At 35.5% G+C, this 26,182-nt stretch overlaps 1 protein-coding gene across 3 annotated transcripts in view; it reads right to left on the bottom strand.

The window, feature by feature from the left end:
- Positions 1 to 538: 538 nt before the first annotated feature.
- gpd2 (glycerol-3-phosphate dehydrogenase 2 (mitochondrial)) overlaps positions 539 to 26,182 on the bottom strand; it is an 83,607-nt gene continuing 57,963 nt past the window's right edge. For 2 of the 3 annotated variants that reach the window (XM_005165843.6, XM_068221793.2), the window contains 8 exons: positions 24,890 to 25,024; positions 20,832 to 21,007; positions 20,247 to 20,378; positions 17,531 to 17,689; positions 12,324 to 12,436; positions 12,163 to 12,241; positions 8,772 to 8,870; positions 539 to 5,689 (listed from right to left, as the gene is read on the bottom strand). In XM_005165843.6, coding sequence (XP_005165900.1) covers positions 5,564 to 5,689; positions 8,772 to 8,870; positions 12,163 to 12,241; positions 12,324 to 12,436; positions 17,531 to 17,689; positions 20,247 to 20,378; positions 20,832 to 21,007; positions 24,890 to 25,024 — 1,019 coding nt within the window. In that variant the 3' untranslated portion in view covers positions 539 to 5,563. 3 annotated transcript variants of the gene reach the window in all.

Below are 26,182 nucleotides of genomic sequence, written 5' to 3' on the forward strand. Positions count from 1 at the left end.
AAATGTTGGTAGTTATGGTTCTTGTTGATTTCCATTATGGAATCCCGGTTTGTGGACGTTATGACACTTAAAGGTGTCACAAATCCGATGGGTGTTTTCAGTTGATACTTTACAGACCCATTCTAAAAAGACACAAAATACTTGTCATAAATCTTGAAAAAGGGGGTAAATAGGTGCCCTTTAGGAAATTATTTGTCAAAATTATGTAAGTTTTTCCTTAAAATAAAATGTTTTCCTTAAAATGTATCGCTTGCATAGAAAATGTTTCTTAATTTAAGAATTTTTAGATTTTTTGATTAGAAACGATAAAAAAAAAAACAGTAAGAAAAGCATTTTTTGCTTTGTACATACCAACACTGATGTGTTTTTCCAAATTGGTGTTTGTCGACTGTCAATTTTAGGCTCTGTCTGGGTGAGAGAAACATACGTGAGAAGAAGACAACACATGCTTCATCTACAACAAACATTATGTGAGAAACATGAAGTCACTGAACATAACAACAGTCAGTCACAAAATAAAGGCACATCCGAACAATGAGCAAGGCAACCAGATACATTTAATTACAGAATTGTGTTTCTCAGGCATTGCAGATTGATTTCCTCTACATTCTGTTTTCACAAAATATGAATCTCTTTCAATCAGGATCAGGCTGAAATTACATCCTGTCGGGACAAACAATAAATTAGATAAACTGCATCTGCTCTCATGTGTTAATAGTCGGCGGTTCCTCTCTTACCCACAAACAAAACAGTGATCCTGGAAGATCCATGACAATCTTTGTGGTCGTTTTGCTTTAAAAAACATTATGTTAATGAACCAAAATGGATTATAAAATCACAGAAGCCTTAAAGTACAAAACAATATTCATTTATATCATCAAGCTTAAAGCATCCAAGCTCATTAAAAAGCCGGTTCTGTGTTCTTAAAGATTGAACATAAATCAATAAAAAATAAAGTTAAAGACTGAGTTATTAGTGTATATTGGACTGTGCGTTTCGACATGCAAAAGTGACTTTTTAAAGGCACAGTTCACCCAAATTCGACTACTTTCATGTGGTTCCAAACAGTAAAAGACGACATTTCAAAGAATGTTGAAAACCAAATGGTATCAATTCTCATTGACTTTCATTTTAGGGATAAAAAGTCAATAGGATCCTATACAGTTTTCACACTAACATTTCTCTGAATATCTTATTTTTTATTTCCTCACATCAAAGAATCTCATGAAAAAAATGACTCTTTAAATTTGGAGTAAACTATAGTTATCCCTTTAAAAAGTAAGGCACGTAAGTACATTCCCTGTTATCCTCTATATCGTTTGCATCATCTATAATGTTCCATATTATTTCATGATGAATGGAAAAACAAATTGCTTGTTCAGGCAAGGATTAAGAAAAAGTTTTAACTGTTCATCATTCAAACAAACACTCTTAAGTCTAATTATACCTGTAAAATTAGTTGAATCAGAGCTAATGAAAAGACTGGACACAACCTGATTAAGACAAAATACAACAACTGATCTGGATAAAACACAACTACATACACTCTTAAAAATAAAAGCTTTCAAAATGGAGTTTACATGTACTGTATGTTCTCCGATGAATATTTCAGTGCACAATTCTTAAGTTTTTCTTTTAAACAATCCTAAAAAGCCTTTTCACTATTAAGAACCTTTCGTGGAATGGAAAGTTACTTAAGATGTAATGGCTCCTTATAGAACCCTCAATGGAAATAAATAACCTGTATTTTAAAATGTGTTTATTACACGGCTCACTGAAATACCCAATTCTGATCGGCCAATCACGACATGCCAAGGTAAGTTATTCCTAGACAACAACTGCTGAAACTAATAAGACAAGCTTCCAGATTAAAAAATACTGTAGTAAATACTATTGTGTTTTTGAATTATGGTAATGTGTGTTATACTGTATATACACAGTGCTCAGCATAATTGAGTACACCCCATTTTGAAAATAAATATTTGTATCTATTTCTCAGTGAATATAGGCAATGTATTTTGGTGCATTTAAACAAAATCGGTTTATTAAACAGATATATTTATTAAAATATTTTGTCACCAAACATATATAGAAATAGAAAGATAATACAATTAAATTCAAGCAAAAAAAAAAAAAACACCTACAAAATTTCTACAATTTTATTTTTTTTTTTCTTCTCTTGATTTTTCCTCTTTTTTTTAGTATTTGTATTTAATATTTTTCTATAACATAAATTTGGTTGTGCTAGTTTTTGGACCGTTATCGTAAGTTATTTTGTTAGATACGCTCCAGATTTGGCTTCAGTACAGAATAATCTAATGCATATACACAAATATAATATTGAAAAGCTTCCTATTCAAAACATGAATTTAAAACAGATTTGTGAGGGGAGTACTTATATATGCTGAGCACTGTATTATAGTATGTACAATGTTAATAAATTGTACAGCACAGCTACTGTAGAATTAACTACAGTGAACTGATAAACTAATAAACAGTGTCGTATACTTTCGTTTTTACTGTAGTAAACTGTGGTGTTTTGTAGTATAATATAACCTACACTCAAAAAATATATTTGCTGCTTGCTTAAACTACTTATTTAAAAATGAGCTGATTTAATACAATTATTGAGTTTTTTTGGGGGGACAATTTAATTGCTTTATCTTCAATCCTCTTAAATTTGTAAAAACAAATAAGTTAACTTATTCGATTTGTGTTAGGACCACATGAAGGAATTATGTGGAAACCAGCATTATTTACAGTGTATAGTTGTACAAAACCAGTATTGTAGTTTGCTTATATTACTTAGAGCCATAGAGAGAGAAAGTTGCGACAACACCATTGACTCCAGTGGAACGTTGTTGTTGTTGTTGTTCAACAGCAATGGCGGATCATGGAGCCAGTCAATAATTCCCAGAAATTAGCACTTACAGCTGAGTTACAGCTGAAGACAGTTGGTTTTGCACTTTCGAAAGGTACAAAGTTTTCAACATTAAAATTGTGTATGTTTTAACGTTATCTACACTGTAAAAATTAAATGGCAAAAAGCCATGACAACAAATGTTTTTTTTTTTTTTACGTTACTTGAACTTAATTTAATAAGTTAATCAGGTTTCAACATTTTTTTGTGGCTATACAAAGTTTAACAAAACATTTTTAGTCAGTTTGACTGATTTAGAAAAGTTAATTTGATTCAACTACAAATAAAAGGCAGTAAGAATTTGTTTTACAGTGTAACATTATTTAAATGAACTGAAGCACTTTCAAGTCGACATGAGTCACACCACGATTGATCTTTTTGGACTTCCGTTGTCGCACCTCTCTATGGCTCTGATATTACTATAGTTGCTGTGCCATAGCAACTATAGTATTATCACAACAGCGTAATTTAAGTACTTAAAGTCCGCGTGAAACGGAAGTTGCTGAGACTTTTATTCCAGTATGTTAATTTAGTCCCAACTGAAACAGAATATTGAGTAGGGGCAGGGCTTTCTTTTTATGCATCATTCTCTCATAACAAACTAAAAGTAATAAGGACATGGTAAAGATTATTGTTATACAGTTGCTATGGATCTTTGATTAAAGATTACAGAAACAAACATTTATTTTCCAGTGAATTAACTTGCACAGATTAATTGTTCACTTTAAATAAAAATAAACATTGTAAATTCTCATTTCATGTTGACTTTAAATACTATGGTATCCCAGCAGGCACACAACATCATAAGACATTAATATTAGGTTAGATTTAGGTTGTGACGTCAAGTAACCAAATTTCAATGTCTAGCCAACGTCTAAGGACAACTTTTTCTTTTATGTGCAATAACCATGTCAAATTATGTTGATATTTGGTTGATTTTAGGTTGTGCTGGAAAGTGACCAAAATCCAACGTGTCATAGTGATAACGTCCACACAGTCTCAAGATGTGACATGATTAGACATTGATATTTGGTTGATTTTATGTTGGACATTAAACATTGATGTCGGCCTGACGTTGGGTTCTAACATCAACCCGATTTTCGTTTCAAATCCATCGTTCCCACAATGTCAATACGATGTCATGTTGATGTCCTGTTGCTGCAGAAGTGTTATAGTACTAAATGTAATTTAAATGTAAATGTTATAGTATTTAATAAAGTATTTTTCATATGGGCTCATCCGTGTACTACCAATCATCCTGACCATTAGTTAGTATCTTCTTATGCTTATATCTTTCATGGCACTGTTCTTGATTGTTTTAGTGCAATTCTGTGAATCAATTATACGTAGGTTAGTGTAGGCTGCATTCAGCCGCTTTTTGTTTCTGCAAGCATTACATTTAATTAAAAAGTTAGTAAATTACTACAGCCCAGATCAATCTTTCGAGTGTGATGACTAGAAGCCGTGTAATAAGTGTAATAATGTACATCAAGGCAGTTGATGGACCACCTAGATGTACAATATCCCTTAAATAATCAACATTCATTAATTAAAGAAAACATATACAGTAGTATAACAGAAATGATAGATTTTGAATAAATACATAAACATCAGGAGAGTTTGAAATACGTAAAAGTAATCATCACTGTAGTTCAGCATAGTGATGAATAAGCAGTGTATAGTATAAAACTGCAAATAAATTTACATATAGTGCATTATTTACCTCAGAAGACACCAGCAGCCCTTGAGCAACCTCACCACAATGTGTTCAGTAGCAAATCATTTACTTGAATAAAATGGCACAACAGAAAGCTCAGTGGATAAAAAAACATTAAAGAAAAATTCTATTTATGCTTACCAGCCCAGCTGAAAAATCAAAACAACAGAAACCACCACAGAAGTGCTAATGGTTTCCACTACACTCATAAAACGACTTTTGCTGCTTGTTCAATTGACTTATTTAAAATGAGATGATACAACACAATTCTTAAGTTTTTTTTAGGGACAACCTATATGTTTTATGTGAGTCCATTTAAATTTGAAAACAATTAAGTAACTTAATTGATTTGTGTTTGAATAACAAGAAGGAATTGAGTGGAACCCAGCATTTGTTTACAGTGCACAAATACTAAAACAATGCTATTAAACAATCAAAAACACTACATTTTAATGCTTTATGGTGCGTTTTGAGACATATTACATTGGGATTTATTTTAAAATAGATTAATAGAGAGCAAAAAAGATAAACAGAAAGCAAAAAATGCTAATAGGGACACAAAAGGCCATTAAAATTCAATACAATGCCTAATAAAGTCAAACTATATTCTATGATGGTTTCCATTGTTTTTTTTCCCAACATGGAGGTCACACAACATGGCACTGCATGCATTCAATAAAAAATATATACTCTTTCAAATATATTCTGCACTAATAATAACTTTTTCAATAATAACCATGCTAAAACAAATTCTTTTCTTTCAGAAAGTGATTGTAGTCGAAGGCAGCCAGCCGGTCGATTAATGACTGAAGAGGATGTGCTTGTGATCTGACCGGCGTGGGCACAGTGGTCAGCATTTTTTGGTGTTTATCCAAGTTTGCGGTAGGAGCCTCTGTCTGGTAGATGTTTGGGTTTGCCGTCGCGATTCAGACGCCTCCTCCGCTGCGGTCGACAGAGACGGGACCTCTCAGATCCAGGCCTTCCTCGGCCGTCTTCAATAGGATGGCCAGACGACTGTCGGAGATCTGACCTCTCTGAACCGCGCTCATGAGCTGGGCCAATCAGAGAGCAGAACACACCATAATCAAACTATCTGAAACGGGGCTTGGCAGCTTAATGGTTATAGCCAGATATCTACAGTACGATTTAAACTTAATAGCCGCAATTTATAAAAGCATTATCATATTACTGCTAATGTTATTGTATTACGGAGGCTTTAGTTTTAAAATTGAGGTATGTCTATTAGCTTTACTGGAGAGTTTGGACAAAAATGAAAACACTATCCTGCATGCATGTACAGTTGAAGTCAGAATTGTTAGCCCTACTGAATTATTAGCCCCCCTGTATATTTTTTGTTTACCCAATTTCTGTTAAAAAGAGAGATTTCTTTTAACACATTTCTAAACATAATAGTTTTAATAACTCATTTCTAATAACTGATTTCTTTTATCTTTGCATGATGACAGTAGGGATGATTTTGGTTGTAAGATTATCTGTCTGAGGAATAATCACGGTATCACAATTATGCATTCATTCATTTCAAAACACTACTAGCTTAGAAAATCACATGAAAACTCCTTATATTTTAAAGTGTTGTTAATTGCTGCTCAGTAACCAAATAATATAGCACAAAATATTAATAAAAACAAAAAATAGTCAATTTCTCTCTTTGCACTTAAAAATAAGTGAAAAAAGTTTTCGACGATTAAACAGAAGTAATAATTTTACACGGAAAATAAATGCCAGAACAATGAATGAATAAATAAATAAAAATAAGAATAAATAAAAAATTGTATTTGTTTCTATTTTAGATTTAACGTAAATCTAAGCTATATATTAGCTCATATTTAAATGAACTGTTGTTATCATCTGTGTTCATGCATACATACATAATCATTTTAATAATTTGTAATAATTCGTCTAACACATCTTTTTTTTTTTTTTTTTACATTGCATTGCCGCTACAGCAGTGCTTAATTTGTAACACATAATTCCCAGAACAAGGCAAATAAAAATAAAAGTTACCGTGACCGACGTCCACCACACAATTTCAGTTTTCCCGGAACATGACTTCATTAAACGGTGATAGCATCACATTTCTCAACGGTCATAAATCGTATGAACAATCACTTTTCAGTTCACTATTATGTGCCAAGTAAAAAAAAAAAATTAAGTGGTTCACTCAGTCTAATCTTCAAGAAGAGCCCACAGTTACCTCTTCAGTCATATTTTCTGGCTGACTTAAGATCATTTTGCTTCTGTCTCCCACTATCCTGATCTATTCGTGCAGTTTCATCTTCTCAAGATTTCTTTTGATCAGGCTCATTATCAGATTTACTCTTGGTTTTAAAAAATGGAAATTTGTGTGACTGCCTCTTTGTCATTTTGAAAATACACATATTAAGTTGGCCACTATGCCATTATTTATTTTCGCTGCTCACTGCATGCGAAACAATCGGCAACCAATGAGAGTGATTGTAAACATAAGAAAGGCGATTGGCTAAAAATATTGTGTAGGGCCAATAGTAAATCGTGACGTTTGCTTTACCTTGAGCATGGTGATTACCGTCATGTGTATGAGTGCACAACTACACAATCCACACAGCCTTCGCTTGCTCTCATTTACATTATCTAACACACACACACACACACACACACACACACACACACACACACACACACACACACACACACACGTGCAGGTATTCACCACGCACAAGATAATGCCGGATCAATTAAAATAAAAAGCGGAATGCAAAACACGAATATCTGACATTTTCCAGATCAGGATCCGGCAAGTTCTGAAGCACTTCAACTTTAACTGAAGCACTGCGCTACAGTGTGAGATGTTTTTAACTGTTTTTAAAAGGTTTTCCCAATATAAGCTGTGCACCTAAAATGGAAACAACGAACTTGCGCACAGAAAAAACACCTTATGTGAACAGCCCACTGCTGCTATGTGTCTCAGCCACAGTTAATCCTTTGTACATGCGTATTAACTTCACTGTATAAACTCTGAACTAGCACATATAACTTTTTTAAATTGCAGCAGTTTTGTTCCATGAAACAGAAACTCTGTGTTGGGAAGCCTTTACGACTAATTAACCATGGAAAAAACTAAAAAGCAGTTAATAGTGAATTTGGTTAATCGTTGCATTCCTAGATGACAGTACATAATAATTTGCTAGATGTTAAACTATAAGTGCAATTTAAAGGCTTAATCAAGTTAATCATTCAGGATAGGGTAATTAGGCAAGTCAATTTTTAATGATGGTTTGTTCTGAAGACAATCCAAAAAGTATTGACCTTAAAATGCTTTCAAAAAAATTAAAAACTTTTCATTCTAGCCAAAATAAAACAAATAATCCTTTCTCAAGAAGAAAAAAATATTATCAGAAATACCTTGCTCTGTTAAACATCATTTGGGAAATATTTGAAAAAAAAAAATAAATAAATAATCACAGAAGGGGGAATAATTCTGACTTCAACTGTATTTTTATTCTACAGGTATTTTGTGTATTGCACAGATTTATTTTTCACTTGAAGACTAACATTGTGCGCTTGCAAAATAAATAATCAAGATTTTGATTTCATGCGGACTTTAATGATAAAATGTTCAGCATTAGTGCTGACTGAAGTACTTTGTATGTGGTTTGCCTTTAAGCATATTAAAAACAACATCTAAACAACATTAAAAGCCTGATTTCCACCACGGGGGTCTTCAAATGGACTTTGCATAAAGCCTAGGCTAGTTATTTAAAGGTTACCGGTTCAAACCCCAGAAAGGGTGATTATTACTTTTAACACCTCTCTCCCGACCCACATCTGTTAATCTAGTTCATGCTTCATTACGGTAAAAAGTACAGAATGGTGCTGGTAATTATTAATTAACTGAAACTCCAGAGACAGCAGATCAACTTCAGAGTCGTTCTGACGCGAGTGTGACATTTCAGAGCTACTAATCGCCATGTAGCGGCGGACTTATGACAAAACATGGATATACTGACATGAAGATAACAAGCACTGTTAATTTTGAGGCTTTTTCACACCTATAGCTATGAATTCTGCCTGAAAACTAAAGCCACACCAAGACAAGACTTTGGTCTATAAATAGCGGAGTATGAGGGTTCGTACCTGCAGGAACTCATCCAGTTCCACCTGTCCGTTTTTGTTGAGGTCCACTTCATTGAGGATCTCGTGAAGAGCATTTTCGTCAATGTGAATACTGAGTCTCTGAAAACGCACAAATCGGTGACACAATTAGAATCAGAGATGCAGCAGAAAGAAAATGTTAAAAGGGATAGTTTACCCAAAAATAAAAATTTCTTCAACATCTACTGAACACAAAACAAAATGTTCTCTAGAATGTTGGAAAAAAGCAGCCCTTAACATCAATAGTAGGAACAATGTATACTATGGCTGTTCTTTGGTATATATTCGTTTGTGTTCGACAGGTGAAAGAAGCTCAGAGGGATTTGGAAAAAGCAGAGGAGTAAATGATGACATAATTTTTTATTTTTGGGTGAACTGCCCCTTTATGGACTGCATGAGAACCAGAGATGATGAGAGCTAAGAGAATGACGGCTAATAAGCATGAGGGAAATTATTTAAAATTGTATTTATGGTGATGAATACAGACATTTGCTTCATTTCTGTCTCTAAAGAATACAGTTAACATGCGAATCCCTGTTCTGCTCAACACAGAATTGTTGAGCGTTTTACTTAAAGAGACAATTCGAATTGGTTTGTACATAGTAAGTAGAGGTAATCTATAAAGTATGAAGAATGAAAATGAATTAACATTACACTTTTGAACTGTTTTATGCTTTAGCAAAAGTCTTATGCTGCGTTCACACCAGACGCGGCACGCGCGTCAAGCGCGAGTGATTTACATGTTAAGTCAATGCAAACGCGCGAACAGACCTCCTGCGGCACGATACGCGCGAATGACGAGAATTGCGCGGTGCGCATGTCGCGAATGGCGTGGCGCGAATTGAGCATTTTGCGCTCGCATTAGAAAATCTGGACTTTAGCGGACATTCGTGCCGCGTTAACCAATCAGGAGCTTGCTCTTGTGGGGGCGTGATTGTGACGTATCGCCTGTTGTCGGTGTCCCATTGGAAATCCCCCAGCAAACATCGACAAGAAGTTTATCAAACTGGGCTGGGCTCAGTCAGAAGCACCGCTGAAAGCCTCCGTCAGCCAGGTTCAGTTTCTGGAGGAGTCTATGAGCTTAAAGAGCTGGATGCACCTCTGAAAGGATGTAGTTTACTCAAACACAGCTCTAAACGTATTGACACTGTTTATCATCCTTCATAAAGCACATAAACACTGTTATTTTCTTCATAAAATCCATGTTAGCCCTTTAGCTATGAAGCTAGAGCCACGGGGCAGACAGAAGCCCTGCCCATCATGCGAATCCGCATCTGTTCTGAAGTGAATTTGATACGCGAATGAAGCGGGGTTTGACGCGCAAATGAAGCGGGGTTTGACGCGCGAATGAATCGAGTAACCTCAAATGTTCACGCGACTATTTACGCGCGAATAGTGCGATTTATCTGCGCGTTCCGCGTCTGGTGTGAACACAGCATTATGATGAGGAATTACAGTCCAGGCTCATTGGAAATCTGTACCTTAGCCTACACGTTGCACGTTTCAGATGACAAATTTACTAGAGAGCGCTGTCTACATTTAAATTATTTTGAAATGTGTTACTCTGTATGTTATGTTTCATTGTACATTTTATGTTCAAGAGAAGGCGTTTTATGTTTACTTGCATAATTTGTGCATCAAATTCACTACATTCGCACTTCATATTCATTTCACAATAGAGGTGGATTTGTGTTATGGACGTGGCATCTCTCGGCCCGATGACTTTAGTTTCATTGTTACTGTAAATGGCTAACATTGATATTATTGAGAGAGTAGCTGTGCTTTAGAAAGGCTGAAAAACAGTGTATATTCATTCGGCGCCGTGTCTGAGTCCAAAAGATCCTTTCAGAGGTGCACCCAGCTCTGTGAGCTCATCAACTCCTTCAGAAACTATACCTGGATGATGACAGCTTTCAGAGGTGCTTCCAACTGAGTTGAGCCCAGTTTGATGAGCTGCTGTCTGGTGTCAGCAGCAGGTTTTCCTCTTGGGACATCAACAACAGGCTCTATGTCATAATCATACCCCTACAAGAGCAAGCTCCTGATTTTACAGCTATTTTTACAGCTACTGCTGTTTTTCCTGGAAGTCTCCCGTATTTCACACCCATCTCCCGCCACCCTCCCGTTTTGTTATTTCTGCCTGGAAAAGTCCCGTAATTCGTATGATACTTTGTTTTTACAGTTTCACAAAAATGTAGGCTGAAGCTTGTATTTCTAATGAGCCTCTTCTGGAAACTTTAATAATTTGATCAAAAATACTTTCAAAAAGTATGAAATATAAATAATGTAATTAGTGAAATATTAATCAGTATTTAGTAAAATATAACCATCATTTAAATATATATTCATTCATTCATTTTCCTTCGGCTTAGTCCCTTTATTCAACTTTTCCACAATATGTTTTTAAACAGCAGATGCCCTTACAGCTGTAACCCAGTAATGGGAAACATCCATACACACTTATTCACATATACGCTAGGGCCAATTTAGTTTATTCAAATCACCTATAGTGCATGTCTTTGGACTGTGGGGCAACCAAAGTACTCCGAGGAATACGGGGAGAACATGCAAGCTCCATCTAAATACAGTTGAAGTCAGAATTATTAGTCCCCCTGAATTTATTAGCCCCCCTGTTTATTTTTTTCCCCAATTTCTGTTTAATGGAAAGAAGATTTTTTCAACACATTTCTAAACCTAATAGTTTTAATTACTCATTTCTAATAATAGATATATTTTATCTTTGCCATGATGACAGTATTTTATATATTACTAGATATTTTAAAGACACTTCTATACAGCTTAAAGTGACATTTAAAGTCTTAACTAGGATAATTAGGTTAACTAGGCAGGTTAGGGTAACTAGGCAAGTTATTGTACTGTATAACAATGGTTTGTTCTGTAGATTATCGAACAAAAATATAGCCTAAAGGGGCTAATAATTTTGAGCTTAAAATTAAAAGCTGCTTTTATTATAGCCAAAATAAAACAAATAAGACTTTCTCCAGAAAAAAAAATATTATCCGACATACTGTGAAAATTTCCTTGCTCTGTTAAACATCATTTGGAAAATATTTTAAAAAGAAGAAAAAATTTGAAGGGGGCTAATAATTTTGCCTTCAACTGTGTGTGTGTGTGTGTGTATATATATTATAGTATTATTTTTATAATGGTTAAGCTGAATGTTCAGCATAATTACAGTCTTTAGTGCCCCATTATACTTCAGAAATTGTTCTAATATGACTTAATATATAAAAGGTGAAATGGCCAAGATCATATGATAGGCATATTAAAGAAAAGTACCAGATTGTTGCACTATGAGATGTAAAAGCTAGATTTACATGACACTGTAACTGAAGAAGACTGTATAACTCACCTCTAGCACTTGCTGGACATCCACTGTTGTGATAAAGCCTTTGCTCTCCTTGTCAAATTTATAAAAGCGTTTCTTATACCTGTCAGTCGAAGTAATGAGATTATTAGGAGAGTGTGTCATCTGGACTATTGTATGGAGTTAAAGTCACTCATCTCATGTACCTGGCCACCTCTTGAGGAGTGAGTGAGATCTCGGTGGTCTTGCTGAGCTGTTCAGAGCGAGCTTTATAACCCATCTCCAGATACAGGAAGTTCTTCGCTGCTTCCAGCTCTTCCTGTAGACACACATACAAAAAAACACATTATGCTTAACTTTAATAGTATTTTTGACTAAATCATTTTTATTAAATACTGTGCAATGCAAGCTTTTAAAAAGACGTTTACTTCAGCAGAGGGAAGTTAAAAATGCAAGTCTCATATTGAGTCTGAAACATATGTTTGCACAGAAGTCTTCAAGGCACTAAATAAATAAATAATTTATTTGTAAGTCGCTTTGAATAAAACCACCAGCTATTGTTAAATGAAAATGTTATATGTAAATTCAAAATGATAAATATTAATTAAAGGGTCAGAAAAAAATTCTGTTTTCATTCATTCATTCATTTTCTTGTCGGCTTAGTCCCTTTATTAATCCAGGGTCGCCACAGCGGAATGAACCGCCAACTTACCCAGCAAGTATTTACGCAGTGGATGCCCTTCCAGCCACAACCCATCTCTGGGAAAAATACTGTTTTTTATTATTATTATTATTAGGTTTTAAATTAAATTATTTCCTTTAAAAAAAATTGACAGATTTTTTATTTATTTTCACTCAACAGCCTTCCAAAATACTCATAACTAAATCTTATAAAAAAGAGTAAAAATACTGAAATAATTGTTTATTTTTAAAGAAGTTTATGCTTCCCAAGACTGAATTTATGTGATCAAAAATTGGATAAATAGTTGTAGGAATATTGGTAATAGTTAGGTAAAAATGGTTAGAAAATTGTGTAAATTGTGCAAAAATAATAATATTGTGTAAATATTATTATAAACTGAAGTAACTTTATTTCTATTCAAATATATTGTACAACTCTAAATCAGAAAGAAGTTGGGACAGTATGACAGGAAAAAAGAAAAAAAAGTGATTCCAAATTTACTTTGATTTGTATTTCAATGCATACAATATGAACAAAATATTATATGTTTTGTCAGGTCAAATTTTCATTTATAAATATACATCCTTTCCTGTTATTCAGACCTGCATCACATTCCCAAAAATTGTCCGGAGTCCTGGCTGCAGAGGAAGAGGATGCAGGTACTTGACTGGCCTGCCTGCAGTCCTGACCTGCCTCTAATAAAGAATGTGTGGCGCATTTTGAGGTGCAAATTGTGACAACAAAGACTCTGTACTGTAGTCTACCTTAAGACTTGTTTGTGAGAAGAATGGGACAAAATTACACCTGAAACATCACTTGGTGTCTTTAGTCCCTAAACATTGTTTAAGTGTTGTAAAAATGAATGGCAACATTACAAAGTGGTCTCTTCCAATTTTTTAAAAATGTGTTGCAAGACACAAAATAAGAATACATGTTTAAAAATAAATCAAAATCATGAGGAACACATTAAATAATGTTTGTTGTATTGTCTGCAATGAAATACAAGTCAAAGTAAATTTAAAAAACACTGCTTTATTTTTTATTTCTATACTCTCCCAAATTTTTCTGATTTGGGGTTGTAAAATGTATTCAGTATTTCAATCTTAAGTGTCACATGATGTTTTATAAATAACTAATATGCTGATTTGTTGTTTAAGAAATTATAATTATTAGTAGCAGTAGTTAAAAAAAGGTTAAAATGTTCAAAAGAATAAAGGTGGTGGACTGAGCTACAGCAATATAAAAATTAAAATGGCTCCGCAAGAATGCAATAACTAAGTGGCAGTGAATTATAATACAATATTTATAATCCTTTTAAACTTCCCATTTATAAAAGAAGTCTGAAAAAATAAAATAAAATAAAATAAAAAAAAAATTCCACAAACCCATATTTGAAAGAGACATCTTTCAAAAATATTAAACAAAAATGTATTTATTGTATCTAAACTGTATGTACATTTAAATGCATAAATTTAAATGAATTTTTATTTTTAGTCTATTTAAATTCAGACATGTTGTATATGTGATTGCAGCTCCGTTTATTATCACACACTGATATATTTCCAGCAAAAAATGAAAAATGCAATAAAAAGAATTCAAACTAGCCCAAATTCAAAAGTCTGACTTTGCAGAGCTGTAATTCACCTGCACTGGATCAGGTCTCTCAGCAGAGCACTGCGTCTGTGTTCATACATGTGTGTGTGTGTGTGTGTGTCGGGTGTGGTGCATCAGCATTGTGAGCAGATCTGAACGCTCAACTCATGGGAACAGAGCAGAATCAAAGCTGCACACTGATCGCTGCTATTATTAGTGCTTCTGTTTATCAGACAGGAAACCCTCGACCAACGCGCAAAAGCTGGAGTAACACTATCACCCGCTAACAAACACACTACACACACACATTTACAAACACTGCTGCGAGCTCAGACGTAACAGTCATAGTCATGCAGAGGTGTTGTGCAGGGCGTTCATTGTACGACTGAATTGTGTTCTTATCGTAAACTGGAGACTATTTAAGAGTCCAGCTAACAATAGCTGACGTCTATCATTCATTAGTGGTTACCTAAATTAACCTGGCTGAGACCTTTAGCTTTTGGGTCGGGAGAAAAAACTTAAAAATGTTGGGTTCAAGGTAAAGGGTAGAACCGTTTTTTTTTCTTTAAATTCAGGAATAAATTCAATACATAATAGAAATATATATATTTTTTAGCATTTTAATTGAGATGTTTGTGGTCAGTGTGACAGAAGGCAATATTAGCATTCGCTCATTTAAATGTTCATGAATTTTCAGATTTTTTAAGAGCTATTTTTGTCTTTGGGGTTCAAAGCTACACTGTGTCGACGTCACATGTTTGGATGTGGTAGATAACATCAGTGCAGTTGATGATGCGTCGATGTCTCATAAATATTCATGAGCCTTTGTGTCCTTATCCTATGAGAAGACATCTTGCCTAATTATTCATGTCAAATTTCCTATGACAGACACTGTCAAACTGTTTATTGAAAGTGTGAGTGTGTGTTTTTGATTTGTAACTCGTGCTGGGTGTAAAGCATTACAAGTTATGTAATAATATTACTAGTAACGAGTAAAGTAATGCATTACTTTAAATATTTGATTTACTTTTTATGTAATTGTAACACAAGTTACTTTTAAGTTTAATTAATCAGCTTTTAAATCATTGCAGAATTAAAAGCAGAATTAAAATTAAAGTAGTCGCAATGAATTGTGCAGTCAATGAAAGAATGTGTTCATTTTTTGAACACATCGAAGAAGGTGATTGTCTCAATGTACAGGGATCTTACCCAAGACAAATAGTACAAAAGTAGCAAACATATTGCTTTAAACTTTCTATAATCTGTATATACGGCATGTATAGCACTGGAGTCAGAGACATTAACCTAAAATATAACATTATCCTAAAACTTTTTATGTGCTTTAATTTAGGTTCAGTTATACAGTGCTGTGTTATTTGCTAAGCTCCTGTATTTAAAAAAAGAAGGGAAAAAAACAGCCAGGTATCAAAAAGTAACGCAAAAGTAACTCAAAAGTAACACAGAAGTAACGTAACACATTACTTACCATAAAAAGTAACTAAGTAACGCGACTAGTTACTTTTTGGGGGGAGTAACTCAATATTGTAATGCATTACTTTCTAAAGTAACTTTCCCCACCACTGCTACCTACACATGATGTGATGCATAAACACATGATAAAAGCTATCCTTTCTATGTTAAAAGGAGTTATTGTACTAACCACCCAAAACAGTGACGTTTAAAGTTTCTATTTTAGGGAGATTTCACACCTGTGAATCGATTCAGTTGTTCTGAAACAGGGATTAAAATTGTTACATTGTTGCTCTTTGCTCTTGGTGCGGTTCGCTTTCACACTGCAAAGTTTCTAAACAGGCCAAAATAGCTAAAACAAGTCATGTGCGAGTAAACTCTCCTCACATTGGTCAGAGTTTTACAGTCTATTTTGCAGAGTCCATCCTGGAGTCTCTTTGCATTTACGGGAGACTCCCGAAACTTCTGGGAGACTTGGAATGTCTGGAATGACCTCCCGTCTTACTCATAATTCTCTCTTCATATAGCTGTATATACAGCTTATACATATCCATAAAACACTGTGATATAACTGGGCTCGGATCGTATTGGTTTCTCACTACAACCGCTCCGCTCCAGAATTAGTTTCAATTGAGCCTAGACCACCTCATTCAAGCGATCTCGGAGTGATTGTTTTGGCGCGGATCCGAGCGCGATTGCTGGATTCACATATGCCAAACAGACCGCGCTAACTGGGCAAACGAGACAGGTTCCGAAACAAAAGTCTAGGTGTGAAAGCACACTTAGAAAGGGTTTCTATTTCTGCGATGTTGTGGCTGAACAAAAAACATAAACTACTATGATAATGATCACCTCAGGTGCTGATTATGTGCTTAACACAGTGGTAAATGTTACCATTACCAGTTTGAATACTATTTTGTACTATTTATTATTCTGCTTTTCTGGAAGGCACAAAAAATAAGATTTTTTACATTAAAATATAAAAAATCCCAAATAGTGCTATATTCTTTGCTGACTTATTCACTTACATTATCCAAAAATGTTTTGAAGAAGTTTCAAATGCAAAACAATAAGCAATTTTACCAGACGAACAGAAGTGGATGACTGTGGAACAATAAAAGCTCTGCTGCTTTCATGCTGCGTCATTCTCGTTTCTCATAAGCAAATACCCCTTTATTTACTGACTTTCATCCCAACTCTGCTTCATACTGCCATGATAACTAGACGATAACAAGTATTGAATTCTTTAGCTTATACATTAACATGATTTCTGCAGGAGTCCCGTAGGATGTAATAAGGATCAAAACTCCCATAATTCCACATTCAGTCATAGACGGCTTTTCTAAATTGTTGCTCGGGTTTAGTGAAGTGAACGGTCAGGCGGGCCAATCGGTAAAACTGGTTGGGTTCAGGGAAAGAGGAGGGTGGGTCAGCCGATTGGCCGGTTGCGCAGTCAATCATTCGGTGAGACAGACAGCAGCATCTGGTGGGTTGATGCCAGAACAGCGCGGGCGTGAATGGCACTCGCCAGAGACATTCAAGATACGAAAAAGTAAAATTTTTTTGCAATATCACCCAGTCCTAGATTCTGCTTTAATTTAAAAACCCACACATAATATTAAAAAAGATTTCATTCTAATAAAAAACACCATAACATAAACTACATACTTTCTTCTTCTGCTCAGTCCACTGCAGTTCTTTGCCCATGATCTCAACAATGCGTGGCAGAGCCTCATCCGCAGCCTGCACGTTTAGAAAGCCCAACCTTGTTCTGCGAGAAATCACATCGATGGCTGTACACGCATACTCCTTTATAGCATACTGCACCTAAAACCAGACAGAAATCACCATTTTCAGTTTGGAAGACGATCAGATGTCTTTGCATTTTTAAGTTGGCTGAATAATCTGCTATAATTTCAAATATGAGCTACAGCTTTCAAGCCGACAGTGAGTCTTGCTTAGTTTTAATGCTGACATTTAAAGTAATTGATCCTTTGCTAAGCTTTGCCTCTGAAGAAATAACACAGGAATAAATTAGAGATTTCTATGAACAGCAGGATTTTCAGGAAAATGGTAAAAGGTAATCATTTTTTTTACACTTCAGTCATATGAGAAGAGTTAAATTACACAGAAATGTGACTAAAACTGCATCAAAATGCAGTCAATTCAAAGTGATTAGAATAGATAACATTAGTGTACATTAATAATGTTTCTATTGTAACTGTTGGTCAACTGTTTCACCTGTTTCGGCCGTCACTTTAAAACACACAGCTGCTTGGTTTTAATCTCACTGCACTGTTGGCAATATGCTATGGACCTTTTTTGCCACCAAAAAATTTTAACTTTCACCCCTGAAATGACACACATTAAATGACAAAGCATGAACTTCTGAAAATGTATTTAAATATTTAGAAAAAAGACAATATACCACAATTCTCTAATTGCTATATGTCACCAAATGTGACCAGTCAACAATGCTTTAATGTATTTTTGGGCAATTTATGCAAAATTGTGTTTGAATTATTTACAAACTTAAATGTTCTCACATTAAAAATTACTATAGTCAGGGCTTAATTTGTGCGGAAACAAACTGCATTCAGCACCTCTGAAATCTGATCTGGCTACACAACCCCTATCTCCCCGCTCTTCACTTTCTTCTGCGACTCCCCAACCCTTTTCACTTTCGCCCGCAACACAACCCCTCTCGCCCTGCTCTACACTTTCTTTTACGGATAACCAACCCTTTTCACTTTCGCCCGTGATACAACCCCACTTGCCCCGTTCTTCTCTTTATTCTGCGACTCCCCAACTCTTTTCACTTTCACCCGTGACATAACCCCTCTCGCCCCGCTCTACACTTTCTTTCACGACTAACCAACCCTTTTCACTTTCGTCTGCGATACAACCCCACTCGCCCCGTTCTTCACTTTATTCCGCGACTCCCTGACCCTTTTCAGTTTCATCCGAGACACAATCCGCTCTCGCCCCGCTCTCCACTTTCTTCCAAGACTACCCAACCCTTTTCACTTTCGTCAGCGACACAACCCCTCTCGCCCCGCTCTTCACTTTCTTCCTCGACTCCCTAACCCTTTTCACATTCGTCCACGACACAACCCCTCTCTTTCACAACCCTTTTCACTTTCGTCGCGACACATACTCTTGCCCCACTCTTCACTATCTTCCATAACTCCCCAACCCTTTTTACCCCCACCCCCCTTACTTTTGGCCGGTATTACCCTCCCACCCCTTTACCTTTACTTATTAAAACTATTATGTTTAGAAATGTGTTGAAAAAAATCTTCTGTCCGTTGCAGGGGGGCTAATAATTCAGACTTTAACTGTATGTGTGTATGTCCTGGTCCTCCAGGTTGGGGGTTGAGCATTGGGCTAACAACCCACCTCTTAAAACTAGATATAACGAAACACTATTATGGTGCCGCTAAATAGCAACTCCAATATAAATGGCCCTGGAAGTAAGTAAGTAAGAAAGTATAGCCATTTATGGTAAATATTAAAGTGTTAATGAACCATACTATAGTAAAGTACTTAAATTAATCTGTTGTGGAAATGCTGTAGTTGTTGTGGTAGCATAACAACTAATATTACCCAATTTCTAAACAAACTACAGTACACTGTTTTGTGTTGCAAACACTATAATACACAGGGGTCAAACTCAGTTCCTGGAGGGCCACAGCTCTGCAAAGTTTAGTTCCAACTCTAATTAAACACACCTGATCAAACTAATTGAGTGCTTAAGGCTTGTTTGATACCTACAGATGGGTGTTTTAAATCAGGGCTGGAACTAAACTCTGCAGGGCTCTGGCCCTCCAGGAATTGACTTTGACCCCCTTGCTATAATATATATAGTGCTCACCATATATGACTACACCCCTCAAAAATCTCTCATTTAAATTATTATTTTGTATAGGATGCTTTACAATATTATATTTGTGCATTTACATTAGTTTAGTCAATACTAAAGCCTTATCTAAAGCTAATCTATCAAAATAACGTATGATAATGGTTCAAAAATTATTAAATACATACACAGCAAAAAATATATACAATTTTTTTAAAATGCTGTAGTTTGTAATTGGTTTTGGAATACTTTGCATGAATTTAAATATATTATTTTTCATTTCTAAAGATAATTTCTAAAATATTATTTTAATAAATATATCTGTTTATTAAATCTGTTTTGGTCAAATGCACCAATATATATTACCTATATTCACTGAGGAATGGATAAAAAGTCATTTTCAAAATGAGGTGTGCTCAATTATGCTGAGCACTGTACATTATAATACAACTTTAGTATTTACTACAAATTACTATAGTATGTTTTCAAATGGGCTCCCTGAGGTGTATATTTCAGAGTGCTTACCTCACTCTCAATGTAGGGAAATTCAGAAACAAGGCGTTTCCCCACTATTGGCCATCTCTTGCCCGTCACCTGTGCCATCTTGGCCACTTCAAACGATCTTCCTCCATAGGTGGCTGCCAGGTGCTGGGCAACCTGTGAGTGACAAAAATAAAAATCTTTTATTATCCATGAGTCATCAGTCAACTCTAAGGTTTTGAACATGTTCACTCAGCTTGTCAGGATCCTGTTGTTGTTTTCTTTTGGTCGCAGCTCTTTAACTAGCTTACAAACACTTTTGCTTCATTAAGCGTTTGGACAAATAAACACGGCCTCGTTTACTTCGATTCGAACTCTTCTTTTATATCTCTCACCAAAGGTCAAGTGCTGTCAAAAATATCTGCATGCTGACCTTTTTAAATATGCTGGCAAAACAACATTCATGGTAGCGCTATGGCTCCATCAAGCTCTCGCGCGTCCAAACAAGGGGTTGCCAGACTTTCTCCCCACCACTGAATCATAAGGGACTGAAGCGTTATGGAGCAGTTTGAACCAGCTCCAAAGAGCTCAGACTGGCAGAATGCTAAGTAGTTAGTCTTCAAAACCCACCTCGTTTTCAAGCCCGTAGTCTTGAACCAAGCGTATATACAGGGTGGGAGTCCAGTCCTTCCCGCCCTCCAGCGTCAGACCGACCGTCCTGCTGGGTCCGGCTGAGAGGTTATGAGCCTTTATGGCCGCATCAAGTGTCTCCTCAGCCATCGAACGATAGGTTGTCCACTTCCCACCTACAGTAAACAGAGTGCTATGAAACCTTGATACAACCTCAGCTGAACACTTATTACTCAGTTGTAAAGACTTATTACAAATTAATCTAGTGTATTTTTTTATTATTATTTTATACAGCTGAAGAAAGAGTTACACATAACATTTAAAACCATATGAAAAATGCCAATATAATCATGCCTCTCGTGTGCTAAGCAACCATAAGCTATACTCTCAGAGAAGCCACCACAGACAAACCCTAGCTGTAGCTCTGATACATTTTTTAAATTAAAATAATTCAAAAGTGTTATGGTTTTTGGGTGCTCTGGATGCTCTGCGGTTGTCTGAGGTAATTAGTTATTTCTGTGATGTGAAGTGGGACACTGACAGTGGAGGTGCGGATCCAAATGCAGGGTTTATTATGCAGATAATGGTAAGGCAAGCAACAGTCAACACAGGAGCAAACAGATGTATACGAGCAATCCAAAGCTGTGGTCAGTAAACAGGTAAATGGTCAAAAGGCAGGCAGCAGACAACGTAAAACAAACAAACAAACAAACAAAAGAAGGTGAGGGTCAAAACCGGCAAGGCAAGGTAAAGAAAATACGTTGAAATGTTCACAAAAGCAAAGAGTGTGTGCTGTATTTACAATGTAAACAATCATGATCTGGAACAGATGTGTGTGTGTGGTGCATGACTGGAACTTGTAGTCCATATACCAGCAAATTTTATAGTTCTTTAGCGATCTGCCAGAATTAGATTGCTAGTGATTGTGACAACTACTAAGATGTGTAAAATCCACAATGTGAAGCTGATTGTGAAGCTGATGCTGGTTGTTCTTATCATCTGACTCGCGGTGCACTTACAACATTCAAAAAAGTGTCAATGTTTTAAATTCGCTTTGCTATATGTGCGCATAGAAAATGCAAGTGGATTGCATGTGACACAAATCTCCATTTTAAATAATGAACTTGTGCGCGCAGAAGATATGATTTAGCTTAATTTTGTTTTGTAAATGCTTCTTTAATGATTAGAATATACTGTACATTCATTCATTCATTTTCCTTTGGCTTAGTCCCTGATTTATCAGGGGTTGCCACAGTGGAATGAACCGCCAACTACTCTAGGATTTGTTTTATGCAGTGGATGCCCTTCCAGCTGCAACCCAGTACTGGGAAAATATATACCATACAAAAACATTAAAAAGCTGCAAGCACTTCGCTATCATGTTCATATATTTATACTTACATATTTACTATTTATTTATTACATATTTATTTAATATTATTTACATTAGGGCTGTGCGGTTCATCGAAATTGAATCGCAATTGCGATTTGAAATGTTACAATTAGCTAATCGCGAGCGGCTGTAATATGAAATATATATGTATTATTTAGTTTCCACTGCCTAGAGCAAAAGCGTGACTGTCATCTGTGTGTGATAGTTTTACTAGCCAATTGAGTGAGCACATCTTCATTCTGCCCAATCAGAATTGCGCAACCGAACTATGAGGAATGCCCACAACAAAACAAACAAACAGGAAAGCACAAACGAGTGACGAGTGCGGGATGATGAAATTTGAAGCATTAACAGACAAATTAAAATAATATTAATAATAAGAAAAATAGAACATTGGTAATATGGGAATATTTCGGTTTCAAAGTCACAGACCCCGAACAAAAACAGGTCATTCTTATTTGTGTTTACTCTAGAGAAAAATTTGTGTTTAATTTTTTAACATTTAAAAACTAATTTGAATAAATGTTTAAGTAAGTTAGTATCTTTTCAATTTCTTTTTTTAACTAACACTCATTGCATTTTAGCTCGTAAGAAGCTACAGATTATACAGAATATTGAGCAGCAGCTTGACTACAAAATTAAATCGCAATTAGATATTTTCCCCAAAATCGCAAAGCCATTATTTAAAATACCATAAGAAATCAACAGAGTATTAAAATTATGTGTTGATACCAGATGTGCGATTAAAGCAAAATTTCCCCCACTGGAATTTTCTTTCTTTAAAGACTTATTTACAGTGTTTTTTTTTGCCTATGATAGGACAGTTTTGTACATAGCAAAGCACAAGCAAAGTTACAAAGAGAGAAGGTTGACAAGATCAGTAAAGGTCCGCAAGCCAGTACTCGAACTCTGGCACTTCCCACAAGGATGTCAGGGCTGAACTGGACTTTTATTTCTGACATGATATGCTGTCAAGTCAGTGGGTACAAGACAGAAATGTGATGTGGAACTATCGTGTTAAAGTCAGCTAATGATGTAACACAAGCAAACTTTTTTTAAGAACGTGAATGTAAATATAAACACAAGATTAAGAGTAACACTTCTGATCAAAAGTTTGGGGTCAGTATGATTTTTAAATGTTTTAAAAAAAGCTTATCCTGCTTACCAAGGGTGCATTTATTTAAACAAAAATACAGTACACATTGTAAAATTGTGAAATGTTATTGCACTATAAAATAACTGTTCAAATGTAGTTTATCTTTTAATTTAATAATTTATTCCAGTGATTTTAAAGATGAATTTACAGCTTCATTACACCAGTCTTCAGAGTCAAATGATCCTTCAGAAATCACTCTAATATTAATAATAATTATTAACATTATTATTATTATTATTATTATTAATGGAAATATTATTAAAAGCAATAATGACTAGAGTAACAATTTTATTTGAAACTATGTACAATAAGCAGTTATTTAACATTTTAACCATTTTTTTTACATTTAATAAATGCCACCTTGATGAACAGAATAGTTTTCCAAAAAAAAAAAACATAAAAAAAAAAAAACTGACCCTAAACTTTTGACCGGTAGTGTACATGAAACACATTATTAGTTGTTAAAAATGCATATTATCACTAAAAACTTCTGTGAAACTTCCCATCTTTGAAGTGGGCTTCTCGTTGATCTTTGTTTAAGGCCGTACTCACACTATGTACAGTTGCATCAAACTGGGCCAAGGCACGTTTGTCTCTTCCCCCCTCGTTTTGTACTCACACACAAGCGTACCACGTCGAAGCCCAAGTGAACCGGGCTCAGCCAAGTGAACCAATTCAGCGCACTCACACTTCTCAAACGATCCGGGAAACGCGCCTGGGCACGGTTCGGATAGCATAGTGTGAGTGCGCCCTAAAGGCTGTCAGGCATTTCCCCCTACCAGTCCAATCTTGAGTGACTTGAGTAAATATGCAAAACAGAGGGTAAATGGTTGAAATAGGACCTTTCAAAATAAAAAAAATAGAGATACAGTATATTGGTGGCCATGTCGTTATCGGCTGATAAATGCTATTTTAAATGTTATTGCTATCAATCCAATATCAAAATTTGACCAATATTTTTAAGCCGATAGATTACTTAATTATACAGAACTGCCTGCCTTGCACATGGGTGGGTGAAACTTGCTCAGTGCACTAATGGAGCTTTCACCACAGTTTATTTCTTCAAAGTCCATCCTTTCTTTGTGTGGTATTGCTGTGGGTTAAAAACTCAGTAAGTAATCATTTTCCTTACTATTGTAGATATGTCTGCAAAATCCAAATCTAAAGTGTTCGGTATCGGCCCAAAAATCTGCATCGATGCATTCCTTATGAAAAAATATGCAGAAAAAAATAAGAGCAGCGTGAAAACAGCAGTTCAGAAAGCATCTGATGACAGAAATATGGAAATGATTGCACCAGCTCTGCACTTCTCACTCCAGTCATGTAAGGTTATAGATATAGCACAATAGACTGCTTTAAAGAAAGAAGTTTTATTAAACAAAAGCCCAATTTTTAAAACAATTAAAACTGCGACCTGATGAGAAATAACGCATTCATTTAAAAGTGTTCACAAACTTTTTCACAGCATTCAAAACTGTCAAATATTTCTTACAAATTAGTGGCACTAACCAGCAATTGTGATGAGCCCGCTGTCGCTGACGTTGACGATGTGGTTTCGACAGATGGACTGCGTGTCTTTGGAGCTGGGGTCGGTGACCAGCGGACGAATACCACTCCAGGCCGCCAGGACATCCCCTCGCCGCACTGAGAACCAGAGAAACCACAGACACTGACCGTCTCTGACAGCTGACGTGTGTGTGTGTCGTGTATGTGATTGACAGGGCTACAATAGGCCACGCTACAGTGCTATATTCATAATTGTTAGTATATACCCATGACAATGTTGTCTACTTGTTTGATAAATGACCACAGGGGAACTCGGGATGCAAGACTGTCAGTAAAAAAGTTGCTTTGTTACTTTGTTAAACCAACAAACCGTTACAAGACCACCATGTACGGGGCCAGAGTCAATTTCCCTATTGTGGTGACATCTCAAGCATTAATTATTAAGAGGGAGTTGTGTATTGATCCGCGGTACACCTGCCACTGTAATATGCAGGTTGATATTTCTGAATGGGGGGAAAAACAGAGACAGCACTCTCATTATCAAAGGGCATCTCTGAAACATTTATGACAAGGCGAGGGAGCTCTGCAGACAGCAGACTTGGGAGACCAATAACACACACACACACACACACCTTGAGTCTAAATGAACCTCAGCAATAGACCGCTGGGCTGTCGAATGCATTCAAGTAATCTAATTCTCAGGGGGAGTATTCAGTCCATTTTCCAAGCTGTGGAATGCACTGAGTTCTCCAAGAGTCACGATCACTACACCTATTAGACAATACTAAGCCTATATCATTTATTTTTACTTTATTTTTTGAAAGATTTTTTGGTTGAATTAATACTTAACCCTTAATAGACTTCATTGAACATGTACACATCACCTATTTCTTATACCTACAGGTTAACTGTTTATTTATAATAACGTTAACTGTTAAAAGCTATTAGTTACTAGCTAATACTATAATTACATCTATTTCATTTACGTTTAGTTTACTAATCAAAATTATTAGCCCTCCTGAATTATAAGCCCCCTGTTTATTTTTTCCCCGCAATTTCTGTTTACCAGAAAGAAGATTTTATCGACACATTTCTAAACATAATAGCTTTAATAACTCATATCTAATAACTGAAATAAAACATGTAAGACTTTCTCCAGAAGAAAACACATTATAGGAAATACTGTGGAAAAAATGTATCGCTTTGTTAAACATCATTTGTGAAATATTTGAAAAAGAAATAAATTTACAGGGGAGAAATATTGAAAATATTTTACTCTACCATTTTCTATTACAG

The sequence above is a fragment of the Danio rerio genome, chromosome 6 (genome assembly GCF_049306965.1).
Source record: "Danio rerio strain Tuebingen ecotype United States chromosome 6, GRCz12tu, whole genome shotgun sequence".
NCBI classification, from domain to species: domain Eukaryota; kingdom Metazoa; phylum Chordata; class Actinopteri; order Cypriniformes; family Danionidae; genus Danio; species Danio rerio.